At 43.7% G+C, this 21244-nt stretch overlaps 1 protein-coding gene across 2 annotated transcripts in view; it reads right to left on the reverse strand.

Annotated features, from left to right (window-relative positions):
• The window catches only part of ADAMTS17 (ADAM metallopeptidase with thrombospondin type 1 motif 17), a 173879-nt gene that overhangs the window by 146982 nt on the left and 5653 nt on the right, over window positions 1-21244 (reverse strand). For both annotated transcript variants that reach the window (XM_035335702.1, XM_035335701.1), the window contains exons 3-4: window positions 16361-16526; window positions 3609-3781 (exon numbers count right to left, since the gene is read on the reverse strand). In XM_035335702.1, the coding sequence (XP_035191593.1) occupies window positions 3609-3781; window positions 16361-16526 (339 nt within the window). The remainder of the gene's footprint in view (window positions 1-3608; window positions 3782-16360; window positions 16527-21244) is intronic.

Below are 21244 nucleotides of genomic sequence, written 5' to 3' on the forward strand. Positions count from 1 at the left end.
AAAAGCTGTCATACAACTTCAAATATTAGATTATTAAAAGGAAGAGCTTGCATCCCTACAGTGACATTCAGAAATAACAGGCAACTTTAATGTGAATCTATTCTCTGTTCAGGGAGATGGTCAGAACCACAGAATATTATTAAAAACACATAATTTCCTACATGAAGCTCTACCTGGTATTTCTGGGTTGCAAGAGGGTTTTGCTTTATTTCTTAGCTGTTATTCTAGAGTAGTTCCCCCCTCCCAGGATTCTCATTTACCAAGGGAGCAATAAAACTGTATTTTGTAATGCTGACTTTTTTCCCCTTCAGAAATTCTTGTAACATAAATAGATATTAAATACTTGAAGGCAGATCACTTTATTTAAAATGTCTATAAATATAAAATGCATTAATAAGACCTCTTAATGCTTGTTTTGTGGTTTGACAGTAAACGTAATGGCTTACAGAGAGGAGTTAACTTAATATACCCCTGACCAGTAATGTTCTATTTGCTTAAATGCAAGTATCCAAGCCAAAATTAACATTCTGGTTTCTTTTAGAGGCAGCCCGCCATCCTGCAGCGGAGCTGAATAAGCACTGCCTAATATCATGGGGCAAATCCTGTCCCCCAGCTAAACAGCCACAGAAGGCTGACAGGAGTCACAGTGAAGTGGGCAGGAAACAAAGACCCCCAAGCAGCCAGGAGGCTGCTTCATTGCACGGGTACACAGAGCACAACTGATCCTGCACCAGAGGAAGGTGTCACTGTTGTTTTCCTAAGGAGTTATGGTCGTTCTGCTCCACATACCACGGATTTAAAGATGAGAAATTAACACACAGAGATTCATCACGTCTGGTGCAGGGACTACCAAAGGAGTGTGGCTGAGTAAGGGGTTCAGCTAAGGCATACCTTGGCCACATCTCTTTTCCTGGAATATATTTTCTGAATTATTCTTCAGACTCTTTTGGTAGGGTGAAGGTCTATGTTTGTTACGGCAAATGGAATGCTGAAATTCCCTTTGATTTTCTTGAATTTCACCTTGTTTTATAGCTTCATCACTAGAAGATTTATGCAATGATGCGATCTACGTGTTTGCCTAGTATTCTCCTGTATCTTCTGAGTTTGCTGGCCTTTCACAACCACTTTCCTCAGGGAGGTAGAGGCCTGAAAGGCACAATGCTTCGACAAGCATTGGAAAGTAGGTGGCCACACAAAGGTGAGGGACTCTCGGTGCTCCTCTGAAGGCTGAAAAGCTAAAACATAAATTCAAACCCTATCATACAGCAGAAAAACCACATGAGTGAGTCCCCAGGAGCAATGACTTAACAGTGGGAAGCATTTCAGCTGGATTTTACACCTTAGAAGATGTCAACTAAATGTGTTCCTCAGCCAAGACTCCTCTTCCATGTGCACTCTCTAGTGTCTACTAAAGGGCTGAGCTCATACTACAGCATCAAAACCTAGCTTAAAAGACCATCAGCCAAACCCATTGGCAATTAAGCTCCAGTATCTGTTTAGAAAATGAGCTTGCAGGACCCAATCCATCATCACCTCCTCACATACAAACACACCTAGCAAGCTGGTGTTGCCGAGATGTTCTGCAGGACTTCTCAGCCTGGACAAACAACAGCATTCATGGCCAACGTTTGTTTAGGACTTGGCCTATCAGTGTATTCAACCCAAATGATGTTTAACAGTCTGATAAAGCTACACAACGTAGAGATGCACTAATGTCTACAGTGAAAGAATAGACTGTTTGGCACAAAGACCATCAAGACATGACTAGAAACACAAACTTTAACAGATCTCACAGCCATAAATAATGGTCTGTCCCAGCCCCTGTGAATCAGACAGGCACAATGGTAGAGCTTTACTGTCACACTGACAAAACGTTTCAGAGCAGATTTCAGGAGAACCCCTGGCTTGGCAGTGCAAACAAACTGTATCCATCCCCCTCACAAGGTCCCAAGAATCAGAAACATGGACGAAACTCAGCCCTGGCACATATTACATTCATACATTACAGCTTAGATTAAAAAGTGACTCGAAAAACAGAGTTGTTCAGAGCCAAACTGGTGTTCTGCTGCGCTGCAAAGATGGTATGTGAATTTAAAGGTGGGGCACCGTGGCTCTGAGAAAAATAAGTCTCTTATGACCCCAGCAAACACATCCTTAAATGCAAGAAAGCCAGTGGAGCCTGAATGGATTTGTTGAAAGAAGACATTTCCTCCAAACCAATCCAAATAAAGAGAGAGACACAATGATGCCCTATTAAGTGACTATTGTCACAGCATGCTAGATGGCAAAATAAAAGGTAGAGGAAGGGACAGAGGGAAGCACCTCGTTAAAGGAAAAGACTAGTTAAAATACCTACTTAATCAGCAAAATACTTCACTACAGGGGGTTCCTTCACACCAGCACTTGGTAAAGGAAAACAAGACCTCTTGTAAAGCTCTCGTCCCAATGCTGGGTTATGCACTGAACATCTGTCACTCAGGTCTTCACTGGGAAGCATGACCAGTCAATTACTGTTAATTACTCTTTTTTTTTTTTTTTTTTTCCCAATCCAATTTGCTGCTCATGAGCAAAAACAGAGCTGTCGTCAGGAGAATGAACCGTTCCTGGAAGTTACAATAGCATGGGCACAGAAATACAAGCTTCCTTCAAGACTTCCTTGAGCAAGTGCCTCTGGAAGGACCCCTGCTGACTCCAAGCAGAGTTTTCAGTGTCCACATCCAGTTGAGCCATTGTCTTTTTATTTCCTCTACCAACAACTGAGTGAGCACCCATTGTATTCTCTTATCAACTGTATACAACTAGACAGCTAACAAATTAACAACCACACTTCATATGAGCTCATGACTTCACAAGGCTCTCCGCACTCCTGGCAGGTTCCCTGCAGAATTTATAGAATGCTGCCAAAGCCCAACTCCACTGACTATTCACAGGTATGAGCAGCACCACTCCACACAGCACAAGAAGTCTAGGGGTAAAGAGAATAGGATCGTCTGAAATTCCCATCAGCTGCTTGTGATGAGTTTTATGTGCTTTCTACAGCAAGGGAAGCAGCCATTTTCATTATGTGCAAATCAGAGGTAAAAAGTGTTTCTAACTGACAAAGGCAGGCTTTCTGCTGTAACTCAGTACAACTCTGTTGTCGTCAAAAACAATTTAACTGCCTCCTATGACAACGACCAAAGGGAAATATCTTCTTAAAAGAAATCAAAACAAACAAAAAAGAAAACAAGTAACACTATGTCTGATGAGACCATTTATCCACTCTTGGAACCTCTCTTCCAAGGTGAACCGTAGCAGTACAGAAAACATGGTAGAAAACACTAATCCTGAACAACTATGAAATGCTACCCAACTGAAAAATTGCAAAGTTAGTTTTAAAATAGCTTTTTTTTTTTTCTTTTTTTTTTTTAATTGTGGCTGTATTAGGCAAATACAGTGAATCACATAGATGAGGGAGAAGAGGCGTGTTACACAAGAAAAAATCTTTCCTCATACCTCAAGGCCAAAACAGTTACCCAGTTCAGCTGTCAAGGCAGCCAGCTTTCATCTACCCTGGCTATGAATTGTTTACTCCTGCTGCTTCTTTTGAGAGTGAAGTAAATACTCACCATATTCATAACTGTGAGAATAAATCTTTGGGCAGCCTCTGCACCATGGTATTGGACCATATCAGCATCTGCCACCACCAGCGTTTCTACTGTGTACTCGTTGGTAAGCCGAATAGCGTTTCTTCTCTCCCTCCAGTCACTGGTTGATTTCATCTTCTTTTGCCTCTTCTTTTCTAAAAGTCAAAATATTCATTAGGGAACCTTGTAGCTGGCAGATCATAGTAAAACATTTATGTTCTTTTCAGCAAATATGCTTGTGCAAATTCAGATTGCAACGACATTTCATTAAATGTTTTTTGATGATTAAAAGAAGCAACTTAAGAGGTTCCATTGCAAGCATGGAACGGAAATCCTGCTTGTGAGAAAAGCAACATTCCACTACAATGGAACAAGCTGCAATTCAGGAAAAAATCAGGAAAAAATTTAGGATAAGAGATTGTGCTGTGGGATGCAACACACTCTAGACGCTGTAGGTTCTTGTTAGCCAAGGAAGTTGCAAGATATTGCTAGAGTCGGTATTTCAATCAGTTTCATTTTGACTTGCTACCAGCACTACTATAGCAATTTAGCAGAACACAAAATACCAAAAAGATAGAGTCTTAATCACTTAAAAATTTTAAATTAAGTCAGATTGTTCTGGAACATGCATTACTGGCCAACTGCAGAAGTCTCTGGATTAAATCCAGAAGTGCAGAAGGTCAAGCTAGATAAGACCTTCTCAAGCTTTCTTTGCTCATTTATTGCTATTGGCATGAGCACACACACCAGCAGCTGCAGTCGCTGGCCACCTACGTGCAGAGAGCTCGCACGCCTCTCTGTTGTATACCAAAAGCAGGGAACCCCTAAACTAGCTGATCCTTAATGGTCTTAAGTTATAGGAACCTAGAAAAGTGACCCATGCTACGGACTGCAAAGTAAAGCAGTAGTAAGCAGTAGTAAGCTACAAAAATGAGAGCACAGAAGTTAAACCTTGCTTCCTCCAAACTGAGAAGCTAATGCATTAGTAATTTGTCCCCTTCTAAACTGAAAGGTGAAACGTGTTTCACAGCTCACAGGCAGATGTGCAAAGCAGCTGAGGCATGAACAAAGGAGAAATTAAGTTCAGATCTGAAATTGAATCTACTCGCTTTAGTTCAGTCATAAGAAATGTATTCATGTTTTCAATTGTAAAATAAAAAAAAAAGCAAAAAAAAGCAAATGAAGTCATGAAGACAAATGTATTTTGCAGAAAGATACAAACTGCCAAGATTCGCTGAGCTATCTGCTTACTGCTCAGCCTGTGATATCCTATGGATAAGATATTGACACTGATATCAGTGCCAATTCCTTTTAGTGAGGAAGGAAGTAGAACACACAACAGGTCCTGAAACAATGTAGAGTGTAAAGACAACAGTCAACTGAGAAGTGCCACGGGATAGAACATGCTGGATGATCAGACAGGTAACTTTTATGTCCCACTAGACATGCTGCTAGTTTCCCAAAGCAGTCGGTCCCTTTTTATTTTATTTTTTCCCCCACATTCTGTTTATCAGCTCTTTACATATTTCAAGTTGAAATTCCCTTGTGTTCCAGGCTGGTAAATGCACCAACGTCCAGGTCCAGTTTCCCCAACTTTCTTATATTCACTGACCAACTTCATCAGTTGTAAGCCCCCCAAAGCCCAACTGAAAAGGCCTCTGTCTTCTTTTTATCCCATTTTCTGTCTTGTCGATGTGCACATTTGCACACATCCATCCCATCCCTGTTCTCAGTTGTCTAGCAGTCATTCCAGTATCTCTCTGCACATGCTTTTGTGCCCAAGGCATTAACTGTCAACACTGTGTATATATTTTAAACTAAGAAAACAACCATGAAATTTGATTTGAATCTTTTGAAAAAGGGTTTGGAAATATCCCCCTGGGTCTGACAAGACAGACAGGACCCCTTGACAAGCAAAAAAAATAAATAAAAATCCTGGGGTGCTCATAAATAATGGGAGCTACATGCTATAAGCAAAGAAGAAAATGACCAAGTTTCAAGGCTTCTTTGCACATGGTCTGCAGGACAGCTACAGAAAAGGGCGCACTCGTGACAATCTGCCTCAGAACAGGGGATGCACATGTTTCTATGTGCTTGAGAAAAGGATTAAGATAAAATGGAGCAACTACAGCAGAAAGGACAGATGAGCACACCTTTGGTTTGCCAACTATGAAATGGAGATGATTTCACCTAATTTCTGTGAAATAGCTCTCGTATTTGTTTCTTTATTCATTTTGTTCCATTCAGCCACCCACCCCTCACTCGCTCTGCAAAGCCACACGTCTTCAGCTGCAGGACCTTCAAGGTTATCATTTAAACATCAGGAGAGAAGTCAGAGAAGATTATTCCAGCGAGAACATTGATCTTTTGGGTCTTGCTGCTGGCAATCAAAACCTTCTTGGAAGCAGCGGAAATTCCCCATCAAATTATTGTTTTGGTGACCCTCTGATAAATTCAAGGTTTTCAGTTGGTATCAACCTCCTACCTATAGAGACACTGCTCTTACGGGGGTCTAAGCCTCAACTCAACTAAGTCTGGGCCTGGCATTGAATAAACCGTGAAAAATCCCTAAGCGGAAGAAAGTAAATTCAGAGCCCTCAGGGTTTCCACTTCCAAAATCTCTTTTTGGTGGAAGAGAAGCCACTTTTGTCAAAGGAAGCCACTAGGATAGATTGTAGCTTGCATTTGCCACGCAACTGCCCGGCGCGGTCCCTTCTCCCGAGGCAGGTGAAAGAATTGGCAAGGCCTTGCCCATTCCACTCAGCACCTCTTTGGAGGAGGCAGCTGTACAAAACTCCAAAAGGTGTGATTTCTGGAGAGCAGCAGCAAAGGGACCCCTGTCAAATTTCTGGGTAGTCTTGCTTCACACAAAGCCTCTGGACCCCAACCCTCCACGAGTTTTATTTGAATTTGTGGATTGGCTGCTTTCCACTGGGTGGCAGGGACTAGAAGTTGTGTGTGGAAAACTACCACCCCCCAGGCTCACCTAGAAACACAGCCAAAGTGACCTAACGTTGAGAATCTGGGCTCTCACCCTCATCTGCTTTCTAACATTCTCCAACTGCAAGCTTACCAAGTGCTTAAAACAGGTGATGTGTAATGGTCCCACGGGAGCCTACGGAGAGCTGAGGTGGTCACTGACGATACACTACTCAAGAGGTAAGGCAGAGCAACATAAACTGCTTGAATGGAAGTCCCCTCTTTGTTTTCTTTTTTTTTTTTTCCCTTCTTAAATTTGCAGATCCTCTCTAGGTACCTTTTCTTCAGCCTTTTTGTCCTTTTTGCACTTGCAGAAGGCTACTTTCAGAGTAGTCCCTATTCGCATCTTCCTGCCTCCCACATATGCAAACAATTTTCCAGCATAATCAGGCACATGGAGAAAACACAAAACTCCTCATTTGCATGGATGAACAACAACAAACAGAAGAAATATACATATTCTGTATCAGAGACAATTCATGAAGAGGAGCAAAAGATCACAAACCAATACTAAAAATAACTCATTAAGTGCATCTGCAACTCATACCTGAGGTGACTCAACTTTATGGAGGTATCAAAAATAAAAAATAAAGATCTCTAGAGCCTCACATCAGAAACAAACCAGCACAGAGAAGTCTCACTCCTACCCTATATGATTTATGGACTATGGGCAGAGAAACCCTCCATGAGTACATGAAACCCCAAACTAAAATAAACATCAGCCATTAAAACAAGGATTAAATGCTTGGTGGATTCTTTATTTGAACAAACTGATGTTACAAATTTTGTGGTGCAGATGTTAAGTGTTAGTGTGAAGGCATGAGAGGCCATAAAACATGGGCAGGAGGCTGTCAGAGGAGTTTACATTGCGGGGAGCATACATAACCAAATTGCACACTATTTTAGGAGTCAGGTGTTCCCCGCTTAAGAGGTCAGAAATACATGTGAAATATGAGCTGAAACAGGCAATCTACAGCACTGCACGTATATGTTGCGGGTGACTAGGCCCAAGGGACATTACTCTTTTGCCAGTCACTTTGACAGTGCGTTACGCAGCCTATCTGGCCCAAAGTCCCACAGAATGCAGGGCTGTTAGGTGATGGGAGAAGAGCAGTACACCACTGGATCCTCAGCATAAAAGGCACCTAACATGGCAGAAGCTCAATAGCTGGCTTTCGTTACGGGCTCTTACCTTTCCATGGCTAGTTGCATGCAGAGCAACATGATCATATCACCTTCTGCAGTCCAACAGTCTTCAAAATCTCCCTCAGAATGGCAAAAATATTATATTTATAGCACAACAGAGCTATTCTGAAGCCTCAATAGAAAACTCCTTATGTTCAAGTGCTTTTTATGGAAACCCAACAGATGTATAATTCCAAAGCAACCACCCCAAATGACCTTTTCCTGTTACACACCGAAAGCCCTGTCTAGCACTCTCTGGCTCTTGGCACATTCCCGCTGTAACTGCAGAGTCCCTTCCTGCTCCTCCTACCTCCCTTCCAACAGTATTTCCCAGATTCATCTGAAGACCAGCCTTCATTCCTAGCCCTCAACTTTATTTCTCCCTAATCTTCCCCTTTGTAATTTTAGCTACCTCACTCCAGTTAAACCTACAGAAAGTTTCTGGATGCAGTTCAACAACAGCCACAAATACAAGCGAAACTGCAGAATTCTTTGCATGAGGCCAGATTTCTCCCTAGAAGCCCTTTTCTATTGCCTTAACAATCCTTTCCACCTCTTCCTCAGGCAGCCTTCTGCTAGCTCCCTCCACCAATGACCCTTGTAACATCTCTATGTCCTCACCTGGAGGGCTAGCTCCATCTTCCTTTACGCTGTTACTTCAGCAACATAAAAAGGAGAGAGCTCTTTGTCCCAGTTGGCCACATTGGCTGTCCTAAGCCTCAGGAGCTTCTAGAGAATCCTTGTCTGGTACTCACATTAGGTGTGTTTTGTTAGTTTCACGTCAAAACAAAAATCATCACCTGTATGAAGCAACAGAAAGACTGAGAAAGAGAAAGGAGTCCCTGTACACAAACTAAGGCTAGAAATTAAAGCAAGTTCTCGCTGAGGCATAGACTTACTGGTTAGCTTGAGACCGTAAGTCAGTCAGAAGAAGAGTGAGTTGGCTGAATTATCAAAGGGACAGGATACCACAAAGTTCCTCTGGTACCACTAGTAGAGTACCAACCCCTCTCAAAAAGCTATCAATTCTGTGTTTAAAAGATCAGCGTACTGCATGTACACCTCTCGGACACTGCTGTTCAATCCAGGCACTGCGCTGATTTCAAATAACCTTTCAGATGTATCACAATGACTTGATTTCATTTAAAATCAAAAAGGAAAGGTGTAAAATCGAGAAAGAAGGAAGTGAAACAAGAAGCGGAAGTTATCAGTGGTAATTACATCCCAGGAGAAGAGCAAAACCAAAATCTAAAGAGATTACAAGCAGGTTTCCTTCTTAGCTTGAAATAAGATCAGGATGGGAGGGTTGAAATACAGACATCAATGTTTATTATTCAAAGATACACCAAGAGAAAAACGCTAAAGATAAAAATCAAGCTATTCCTCACGTTTGGATCTGACAGCAGAACTGCTTTTGAACCCTTTACAGAACAGCTTCTTCAGAAGACCAACAGCACAGCATCACCCCAGTGGATACCCAAAAGCTGTAGAACTCAGCGCCCTGGTTTGCTCAGCTTAGGAATCAAGTTGCTCATAGTTAGAAGCAAGACAAATTTGAAGAGGATCAGAGCTCCAAGGCTTCCAGCATGGCAAAACGTTTGCTAGAGAAGTCAGCCCAACAGAAGATATGTGCTAACCCAGCCTGAGCTAAAGGAGCAACCACAGATCATGAGTCAGCTCAGAGCTGCGAGATCGCCATGGGCTTCCCAGCCCACGAGGGGGTCAATTCAGAACTCATAACACCACCAGAAACATCCCTCCACTGCTTCCTGTGGGCTCTGTGCATTGGTTATCTTGCAGCTGCTGTTTTCATCCATACAACAGAGAGGTTCTTTTCAAAACAATGATCTCCTGAAGGGAAAAAAAAATGAAATCACACTTCAGCTGCAAGGGCCGTGCTCCACACAGTTGCTTCCTTGACACCTTTCTTGTGGCATTTGCCTCGCAGTAGACACAAGCAAGGCCTGAAGAAGGGAATGAAGAAGAACAGACACTACTGAAGTTGCTGCCACAGCCAGCACGCCTCAATCTATTTCCAGCCACAGGAGCATGTAGTCCCCTTCACCAGTGCCAGGGCACAACACAACATTGTCCCTGTGCACCGGACTTTTATATATCCGTTAAAAACTTGGGATTTCAGGTTCACCCCAGCTAGCTGTGGCAACAAACAAAATCTGAGACAGAAGTCATGAACTCTGTTCCATCTCAAAACACCAGGGAGACTGTATTGCAAGGACCGTTACTGAAGTTAGGCTGTGGCTTGGACACATCAGACGTCAATATAATGTCAGGACTTTGTCTTCCATGACAGCCCTGTATGACAGCACAGGGTAAGCGCTATGACCTCCACCAGCTCACTGGATCAATGTGTCAGCAGGGTTTCTGAGATTGCCACCTCCTCAGCTACATGCACTCATCTCCTTTTAAAAGCACACCCTCAGTGCAGGCTTTCCACTCAACTAGACACAAGGATTCGCTCACTAAGACAGAAGACAATTTACTGTTACACAAAGCAGGCACACTGAGCATTGGTTAATGGTAAGACCATTAAAGTGGGGATGGAAATACCTGCTCTGTCACTTAGCCTCTGTGCCTTGGTTTCTCTTCCTATCTGATCTGCTCTGTTACTAGTTGTAAATTCTCTGAAGCCGAACTGATTTCCTTTGCTTATGACTGACACAAAGGTCCCAGCTTGCCTGGGGCTATGGGGAAGATCCTGTAACACAAATATAATTAAGATCCAAGTGACAAGGAGTGATGTATGTGAGACTGAACTCGAGAGTCCTCCGTTTTGATCACTTAAACTTAGCAGATCTGAGACCAATCATAAAGCACAATCCTAATCCACCTCAGGGCTATTGAGACTACAAAACACTTGGCTGCAGTTACGCTGTGAAAAATGGCATCGTTGGCCTCCAGGTTTATTTTGTTTTAATGAGTCTTTAGCGAACGTGCTTGGTTTGCAAAGAATGTTTTCACAACATCCAGCCATACCAACCCATCCTGAGCTTTGGCAGCCAACTCCAACCACTTCTGCTGAGGTTGGAAGAACTCACAGAGATCTTACCAAACCAGGAGTTCCCCACTTACAGTCTGGCCTCGCCACTACACCTATACCTTGAGAGAGGTAGCACAGACCTTCTTGGAAGCTAGACAATTTGTTTCTGGTGATTTGCAAAAGCTGATAAAGAATGCACTTCATTTCCCGAAACTGTGTTGGCTCTGCAGGTCAAACTGAAGTAAAAAACAGCATAATAGTTATTTTTAATCCTTTATGTATGCATGTATGTCAAACTACACAGGGAGCAGATCACAGAAAGAAGCCAACAGTTTATGGAGCAACTTTTCAGAGCCAAAGCCTCACAGTACCACTGCCAGCTCTGTTACTAGGCCTAATCTGTAAAGAAACTGTTTGAGAATTAGAGGTCCAAGCAACCTTAAACTTTCAGTGCCTTCAGTCGTGGATGCTCAGTGTGGGACATGTATGGCTGATGATTTATAATTACTAACTACCTCAAAGGAAGCTCAGAGCTTTTGAACAGGGACAAAACCTGCCACAAAGTGTTCCCATCTTGGCCACACGAACATGTAGGAGCCCAACGCACAGTAGTTTTCACATTGAAGATCCCAAGTGACCTGCTGAAGGTCACAAGTCAAACACTAGGAAGCAAAACCAGGAGAATCCCAATTCCCATCTCATGGCTCTAGCCCTGAGCTATGATTTATGACAATATGGAAAAAATGAAGACAGCTAAAAGGTAAGTAATGTATCTTAGTCTGTCCGGAGCCACCTGTCTGCCTTCCTTGCCAGAATGACCACTGGAATAGCCATAAAACACCCCGAGAGAAGGACAGTGGACACCAGACACTAGCTCGTTAGCACCTGCAGTTTAGATTTCATTAAGTTCCAGCGGAAACGAGCATTAACTTTTATCAAGAACCAAGTGAAGGAGCAGTACAGTTCTACTGTCTACAGCTGCTCTGGAAGGGGAAGAAATCCATGAACTACAAATATTTGCATGTCTTTTTTGCACCTTGACAGTAGAGAAAGAAGAAACTGAAGTCCCTCCTGCTCTGTATTATTCGTGCTGCCCTCAAGCTGAGGGCTTCATCCAGAACAAACCAGCAATAAAACTGCTTGCCACATGTGATAGAAAAGGACACTTCTGAATGGCAGGCTGCTCCAAAAGGCTGCTGTTTGTCAGCCATAAGGAAACAATCACACGCTTGCAGGGAAAATCCAGACTCTCTGTTTGGAAGACCAGGGACCTGGAGAAACCACAGGATTTATCCACACAAAACATACTCCCATGGGTAAAGTGCTGAAAGACCTGATTTCTGATACAGGGAATACTTCCATACTTGCAAACACTTAATCACATTACATCTTCTGCATAGCCCATGCTGAAATCCTTGCTTTAATTCTCCAACAGATGCTTCCTAATATGGACTAATACAGGTTGCATTACATCTCTCTATTTTTAGTGCACATGCTTTTTGGCCATAACAACTGCTGTTCCAGGCCAAGTCAAACCTGCAGAGAAAACACATCTAAGAGACAACGATTAAAGATGGGGAAACGCAACATAGCAGTAACATGTGTTTAGGATTTATACCTGTTCAGGGAAAGCGTTCCCTGCATTTGATACCTGCATACTAGCACTTATTGAAATTATTACAAGCTTTGATCAATTGTTAAAACAGGTTGCAAAATAACTAGACAAAGAGGCCATGCATTGCTATTTTGTGAATTAAAATGTTGACCCTCCTGTGTTTTTTTCCCCTCTTACTTCTCTCCATGCAGCACATTTGCATTAAGTGAAAACTGTTTCATTCAAGATGACAAAGGGGGGTTTAAAGCAAGCTTGCATTTAAGAGTAATTTATGAGGCCTACATCATAAACATGAAATAACAACCTTCCCTCCAAAGACAAGCTGCTCACTCTCATACTTGTGGGCTGTATTTTATATCAAATCCCTTCTATGCAAGGGGACTTTAATACATCACTAGAGACCTCTGGAAAAGTTACAACAGAACTTACTTTTCCCAAAGAAACAGAAAATTTTATGACATGGTTAGAGGAGAATCCTAAGCTTTCATAACATGGTTTGACTCCGTCTTTAACACTGATATTTTCTCTCAGCAAAAAAGTTAGGAAAAAAAGAAAATAACAGAAAACTTTTCCCATCCTTAAGACTTTGATGGCACAGGAAATGTGCAAAATACATGACCAGATTGGAAGAGGATGCCCAGAGAGGTTGTGAGTTTCCCTCACAAGCTGCCTGGATGTGGTCCTGGGCAACTTGCAGGGGTTTGGAGTAGATGGACCTGAGGTGCCTCCCAGCCTCAACCATTCTGGGATCCTGAGATATCAGCAAATGTTAAACTACCCTTGTTCCATCACAGTTACCACAACCATATCCATTTACTGCAATGAAAAAAGCCCTGTCTCAGGTATTTTCTAGTCCCAACTCTAAGCTTTAGGGGGTTAATGAAGAAGACTGTACAGTTCCCCACTAGTCCTCTCTGGTCTGCCCATTTCTTCCCTGCCGAGAACTCTTCCTACGACATCCGAGTTTAGGAGGAAGGGCAGATGCTAAAAATGCCCTGCAGCTACTTCTGGGCCCCAGGAATAAGTTGAGAACTTTATGCAGGGAAGTCCAGGCCGAGCCTGAGGGCACGGCAACAATCATGTATGATGCATTACAACAGTGACCTCTTTCTCTCCTCACTTGGCTCACCTGTAGAGAAATTCTTATCTATAAGTATTAAAGCCCACAGACAAAACTCTGTGACTCTCTCCAGAAAGACCCCTAGTACAAGACCTTTGACAGAAACGTTGCCAAGCTCGTTCGTTAAAATCAGAACAGTGTGCTAACAGATGCGTACCCCAGATTCAGCCCAGATTCTAGAGATGAGAACCGAAGAAATGTTTCACATCACTGGTGTGAAGCTATTTCCCATGTTTTTAATGACGCCGTGCTTCAGAGCAAATGAAACCCAACCTTCCCTTCCTTCCCCCTCACAGCACATGCACCTGGAAACCTTTTAATGGGTTTTCTGTTTGCCTCACAGGGGCTCATGTTCGTGCCTGAGCAGAAATGCGTATTGTGACTTGAACTCTTTCTCCTGCTGGATGACAGGTGATAAAAATCCTACAGATACACGTATCATATGACTAACAATAGCACCTGGCCCGTGATGACTGGATCCGGCCTTTGCCACTGAAGCACTTCAGAATTTAAACAAAGGAATTAAAATATCAGTCCTGAACCAACAGACCTGGGATTTTTTTAACCCATTAATAGGCACTTTCAGCTTCAGATCTCAAAGATCCACTCACGTAAGACCTTAAGTGCTTTCCCACTCCTGACTGCAGCCAGATTAATCCTCCCATACAGATTATTCCGAGAGACATTTGGCTCCCACAAAGCTCTCCTGCAGCTCTAAACATTTCTGCTGTTGTAGGACATTAAACTACTTAAGTTTTGATTTTTTTTTCTATTGTATTTGCATAGACGTTATGATCTTCGATAATACAGGATGTGCATCTGAAATTTCTAGGACATGACCACTTCCTAAGTATTTCCAACCTCCATGCTTTTCTGACAAGTTTTAGCCTGGGTGAGCGAAATTACAAGCCAGTGAGAGAAGGGTTCTCTAGTACAAATCTGATCAGTCCTTCACTCTGCTGATGTTGCTGAGTAGAGTCACCTTTTTCCAGGAAAAACGCTGTAAGTAAGCCCCTGGGCCACCATTTCCACACAATTTCATTGGGAATAGACCTTTTGTGTGTCAGAGAGGATTATTTTTTTTGTTTGTTTCGAAATGCCTTGTGCACAAAAGTTAATCCAAACCAGACAGGAGTCAATTAGGTCGTTAACGTGCTAAGCCTATTAACAGCCATGACTTCCATTTCTTTCCCACAACAATGAAAAACATTCAGGAGTCTGCCTTTAAGTGGCAAAGCCCATGAGCAATTTCATTATTTTATGACACAGCTACTTGAAGCAGTGGCTGTTTGCACAAGCAAGCAGTACTCCCCACTGGGCCGCAGCCGGGTGCTTTGTTCCCCTTCTAGCACAGCCGGCCCGTGGTCAAGGCAAAGAACCAGCACCCACGGCAGCCAAATTCTGTTCCCAGCGCTTTTGAAAACTCGTGCGTGCGTGCTTGTAAACCACACCATTCCAGGTTTCCTGATTTTCCTCACCTAACTGCTGAGGGACAGACTAAAGCCATCTTGGTCTCACACAAGAACCAGAGAAGCACATGCTGTCCCCAACTCCATCCTAGTTTAGCCCCTCAATTATCACCAAATAGGAAAAAAAAAAAAAAAAAAAAAAAAAAAACAGTCACAGAGCTAGATCCACAGCTTCAAGTAAGTTTTGCATCAGGCTATCAATTTCCCTCTGCCTCAGATCCACACTCACTAAATTGACCCAGCCAGCTCCTTGGCTTGAGCTGAGCTACAGCAGTATGGTGTGCAGGTACGTGCGTGTATGTGCACATGTGTTCTTAGCCCAACAAACATGAAGAAATTCAACCACTTGGCTTGCAGAAGAGAGCTTTAGTTCCTCAGTCCATGACGATATATCTGCTGATCTACTAATAGTTCAGCTCCACACAAGAGAAAATAAAGGCCCTGCCTACAGGACTTACCGACAAGCAACGCCAGCTAAAAGGCAACTTTGTGAATGAGCAAGCACAGGTCACGGTGGTACACAGGCCTGGTTAAATACAAAAACTTCAGGCATACATGCAAACTTTCTTATGCTCACAGCTACCTATTCCAGGCAGTTCCTTCAGACCTCCGCTTTGACCACTTTTGCCAATAAAGAAGCCTTTTGTGCTGCCATTTCCCTGTATGTCTAACAACAGGGGTTGTTCTTGCTCGCTCTGTTCCCAACTACTGTTCCATACTTGGGAATCTCAGTCCCGTACCCCTTACATTTGCTATTCCTGCTTCCCATTTTGTCCCTTTAACAGCCATGTAAAAGACAGCGTAGCCATCTTCACCTGCTGCCTCTGTTTGGTATGCAGACCATCCAGTACAAGACAGAACCTGAAATATTGGTGGGTAATAGGGCAACAGGGGAATAAAAGAAACAGTATATAAAGGCACACAGAAACCTGAAGAAGAGATTTGGCAGAGTTCCTGATAAATACCCTCTGTATGCAACCAAGACGGATTTACAGAAAGGATAAAAATCATTTGCTCCAAATGAGGCAGGAGCACCTCTTGCAATTGACCTGTTTCAAAACTTGGGTCTTTGCTAAAGAATGTCGTGAATACTTTCCTGATCAGCAGTCACATTGCACGGTTACAGCAGAAGTCAAAGTTTATCTCCTCACAAATTGAAGGTTACAGCATGTGTCCTAACTATTTCTGTCCTTGTGATGTGGCTTTTTCTGCCTGAAGTAGCAGAAGAATTCATTAGCACATGACATTTTTCACCACCTCCAGCTGCCCAAACACTTGAATTACAAAATACAGACATATCTGGCAGGACCACAGTTACAATTATAACTGCATACTCATGGCTGCTCTCTTGAGCCACTTCAAGCTCACCTGCTACAACCTTGCAGTGCTCATCAGGAATGTGCGACTTCATGGGATGGCTTGGTTTTGTGGAGCGCCTATGTCTGATGAAGTGTTCTTTTCCACTAAATGAGGTCTCTGATGTGTTCACTGGTTGTATTAACATTTGCTCTGATCCAATTTGAATATAGCCAACCTGTCCACAAAAGAAAAACAAAGGAAAAAAAGGGTATCAGACAGTTTGGTATCCTTACTGTTTTTATCAACCCAGTCTTATCCTAGACCATTTCCCTGCAATCATTATCTACAGTGTGAGGAGGAGTGATTACGGTCATGTTCAATCTGCATAGTACAGAGATCTTCATCTGCTTCTCATATACATATATTTTATTTTACAGAGCACTATTTAGAAAACATCATTATGCAAGCGTTATACGTGTCCAAAAACAAAACAAAAAAACAAGAGGAGGAGGGGTTCTTGTCAACACCTTGCCTTTGAGTTCTTCCTCTCCCCGCAGCTAGAACACCGCTCTATCTGGAGGCATCTATATGCACGCCTTACGAGATGCTCAGCTCACATGAGAACAAACAAACCCTATTAAAGAAATGCTTTCATAACCACCTTTCTAACTGACAGCTGGAATTGCATTGTTGTCAAACGGCATGTAGTATCTCAGCAGAGCAAGGCTGCCTGCAAACAGGAGACCAGCTGCGCACGTCATTCCTGCAGACAAGGCCAAGTGTTGAAGTGAAGTCCTAAGCATGACTTGCAGGGGCAGCCACATTTTTTGGTATGGGGACCAAGCTGCTTTTACTGACTGCAGTAGGGGCCACATACAATTACTGCTCTCCCTGCAAGCCATGGGTTGGGTTTCGGGGGTCAGGCTGGGAATGGACTGTTGTACCTTCCCAGTGACAAACTTTTCAGCCATTCCTGGAATAAGTAACACAAGGAAGACAAAGGCCTTGTCTACATAACAGTAGACTCCACAGGCTACAGGTCAGAGCATTAAAACCCTGCCTTTCTTGCACCAGGTCCAGACCTTACACCAGGGCTGGCAAGAACACCTTTGGAAGGCAGCTTCTGCCCCTGGAGAGCCCTCCTCTGCTTCCAACCAGCAGTTTTTAAGGGTCTTTTATGCCTTTCCCACTCCTTTTCTGGCATAAAAGGAAGAGAGCGAAAGCAAAGATATCACCTTAAAACTTAACAAAGCTTCTAGGTTTAGTAATCAACGCCGAGCTTATAGCACACTGGAGAAACGTGAATATGTACAATGAGGGTGATTTTTTTTACTTCCTTTTCATTGTACTGATCCAACGTGATTTGTAATGGCAATGAAAAGTCTTGAAATACAGCTCTCCATAATGCAGTCCCTTGGAAGAACTCTCTAGGTCTGATCCAACTTCTGCTAGCAAGGGAGGGCTTCACGTGGCCTGCCAGGAGGCATCAGACTGAGCCTTTGGTACACCTGGTAGGTAAAGGGGCGTACAAAGGGCTCCTGTGGGTTGCCTGATTCCAACACCCATCCCAAACACAGAAAGGCAGACTAGGCGCCCCCCCAGCCGTCACTGAGCTCTGTGCCAGCCAGGCAGCCATCCAAAGAAATGCTCTGCACGTACATGCAAATTCTATATGTTCAACAGCTGACTGTACTAATATGATTTATAATACACATTACATACGTACTGTAAATTGTACATTTCCACACCTCCCTGCCAAATTCAGTCCTCACGTACACCCAGGAAATCCCTTTGGCCTAGTATTTCCAGCAAGAGGAATTTCTGCTAAGAGAAATGAGAGCTCTCATCTTCTGACAGCCGTACAAACTGAACAGCATTCAGGGGAAAAGCAGGATCTCTCGCAAAGGATCACTGCTTTTCAGAGTGCACTTGAAGAAATCAGTGTTTCTCTTTGCCAGGGCTGTAAAGCGTGGTGATAACAATTAGTCTTGTGTCTCAAAAGAGACAAGAGAGACCTCTTTTGAGGTCCGATTACCTAAAATGTCCCAGAAGGGCTCCCATTTATGAAGAAGAAGACCTTTTTTCCTTGCCCCTGCAGAATGCACACCGGTTTACAAGACCCGCTCTGCGCTGGAGTTTCCAAAGGGAATTCCTCTTCACTTACACTACAAGTTGGGCTTTGTCAGAGTTGTTTCAGAGACAGCGAAAACTCCTGTGACTTATTCTTCCAGCCTCCTTTACGATGCTCTCCGCTACTTCCCCTCCTTGTTCCAATCTTCCAGCTGGGAGGTAGCCCCGGCCCCCTTATTTAATATAGGTTTTAATTATTTAGACGAAGGGTTGTAAATCTGGTGCCATGGTACTAAAAGCCACACCAGAGCTCCTGACACCCTGCCAACAGTTTCTGTCGGTGCCAAAAATATGTAAGAAGAAGTCAGTTTCATCACCACCCGACATTATCCCAACTTTCTGGCATCAAGTGTGAAAATAATTTAAACCATTGGAAAGGACTTATGTTTCACATTTGCTTTGGAATTGTGAAACCTACGGAGGGAAAGAGCCATGCGTCTTCACCCTGGAATAGGTTAAGAAGCAATCTCAAGTTTAATCTGACAAGCCAACTAGAGTTTCAAGCAGGAAAGATTTGCAGGATTGGGCCTGTAAAGTATTCCTTGGGAGTTACAATTTTCCCCAGCCTTGCCAGTTGGGTTCTAGAGAGTCCTCAAACCTGTTGGCCCAGATGAAAATTTTTGACCTAGTAACCCGAATACTCTGGTCATTATTTTGCTTTTTCCATATGAAATGCATTCCTCATATTGCCTCTGTCAACTCCAGACTACTCCAACTACCACACGCTATGCTGCGCTAGCCTCAGCAGGAGATACCGGCCGTCGGCACCAGACAAATGCTCCGAGTTCTCCTCTCGTCCACACGATCTTCACGGACTGCAAAAAGCTAGATTTTGAAGATGAAGAAGTAGAACAGAAGGCTACGTAACTGTCAGCGCTATCTTCCCATGTCTCTGGAAATCATTCCAGTTAAATAAAATGCTTTGGAGCTGCTAATCCACGTCTGCCTGGGGTGATACATCTCAAAAGCTGGCGCATTCCCTCTCGTCCTGAGAGCCCATAGGAGCAGGACCAGGCACTGCACTGGATGCTAGTGCTGCTCAGCATGCTGGAAAACAGGCGGCTGCTGCCCTGCCCGGCCATCCCAGGGCACCTGAGACACAGGAGTCATCAGAACACACAAATGCAGAGGGGCTTCAGCTCTCTCTCTCAGGGGAGACCTTATTCTCCCTCTTACCTTATTGCTCTCTGCAACTGCCTGAAAGGAAGCTGTGGGGAGCTGGGGGTCGGCCTCTTCTCACAGGTAACTGTGACAGGACTAGAGGGAATGGCCTTGAGTTGCGCCAGGGGAGATTCAGGTTGGAAATGAGGAGACATTTCTTCTAAGAGTGGTCAGGCGTTGGGACGGGTTGCCCAGGGAGGTGGTGGAGTCACCGTCCCTGGGGGTATTCAAGGAAAGGTTGGGCCTGGTGCTGAGGGAAATGGTTTAGTGGTGACATTGGTGGTAGAGGGGTGGCTAGACCAGATGATCTCGGAGGGCTTTTCCAACCCTCATGATTCTGTGATTCTAAATTCATTGTCGTCTATATTATTAATCTAATCCAGATTTTACCGTTAGCATGACAAGACCATAGAGCTGACAATCACTCAGCTTAGCTAACAGGACAGGGTGGAATAATTTCAGCCTCAGAAGGCAGCCAACCAAACTGGCAAGTCAATTAAAATGATTCGATACACTGCCCAGTACAGCCCCGCTGACCGCAGTGCTTAGCAGTGGCTACATCTTCCATATCATCCTTAACTTAAAAATCAGCTCACCACCGCTCACTAGCAAAACCGCAGATCCCTGTTCTCCGAGCCACCAAAATGTTCCCACACACGCTTCCTGCCTTCTCGTGATCTAGAGTTTTATGCACAAATTGGTCACTTGGGCAAGAAAACATCGCCGTCCTCTCCAATCTCCTCTCGTGCTACCCCTGGCTCAGCCCTCCTCTACACATCTCCCTGCTCACTGCACCTTCTCCCAGGCTAAATGAACGACAGCAGGGAAGGAGGCAGGTCCTCACCCCATCCCACCAAAACCACAACAGCAGCAAAGGGCCCGCTAGCCCTGGCACTCGGAGTTTTTAATCACATCGGCCCGGCTCCACTACTCCGTCCCCTGCTAGTGCTGGGGCAGCTGCAACAGCTCGAGGGCTAACTCAGGCCAGGAACCCAAAGTCTTCAGTGTTCTCTGCACGTGCGGCTGGGCCTTCCCACGTGTTAACAGTCTCCAGCATTACACTGTTTTTCCAGCCCTTTTGATTTTCACAACATCTTTGAACGAGATCTGTGGAATGCCGAATCTTTAACAGATTGTTCTTTCTCTCTTAAGCGTTCATTAGTTACAAACATACAAACATGCAGGAAAGAGAACAGTTATAATCATCTGACAAATTCCATCCCTTTCTCAATTTCTCAAGTCCAACATGTAAATCTTAATTTAATCATTTCCTCAAAGTTAACGTGAAGTCAATACCTAAAATGAAAAAGAAAAAACAACACAGACTGAATTTAATAAACTTCACGTGGCTTTCAGACCCGCCCTTGTCAGCCATGCCTCAGCTTTAAGTTAATTCTTATTTACAAGTGCAATTCAAGCCAATTTAAAACAAGAGCTTTAAGCCAGGCCTTGCTCCAGCATCATTTCAGGCTTATTCTCGGTGGTGAGAGCTGGGCATACCCACGAGTACCTGCCTGCACCTCCACCTCGACATGCCCCTGCCTCCGAGACTGCCGAGCAAGGAAACTCCCTTTTGTTCACTGTGGAAGGAGAAAGAAAATCCCAGCACAGAGAAACCCAGCACAGCAATTTTAAGGGGTTTACCTTTGCAGCTTATGGACC

The sequence above is a fragment of the Oxyura jamaicensis genome, chromosome 10 (genome assembly GCF_011077185.1).
Source record: "Oxyura jamaicensis isolate SHBP4307 breed ruddy duck chromosome 10, BPBGC_Ojam_1.0, whole genome shotgun sequence".
NCBI classification, from domain to species: Eukaryota; Metazoa; Chordata; class Aves; order Anseriformes; family Anatidae; genus Oxyura; species Oxyura jamaicensis.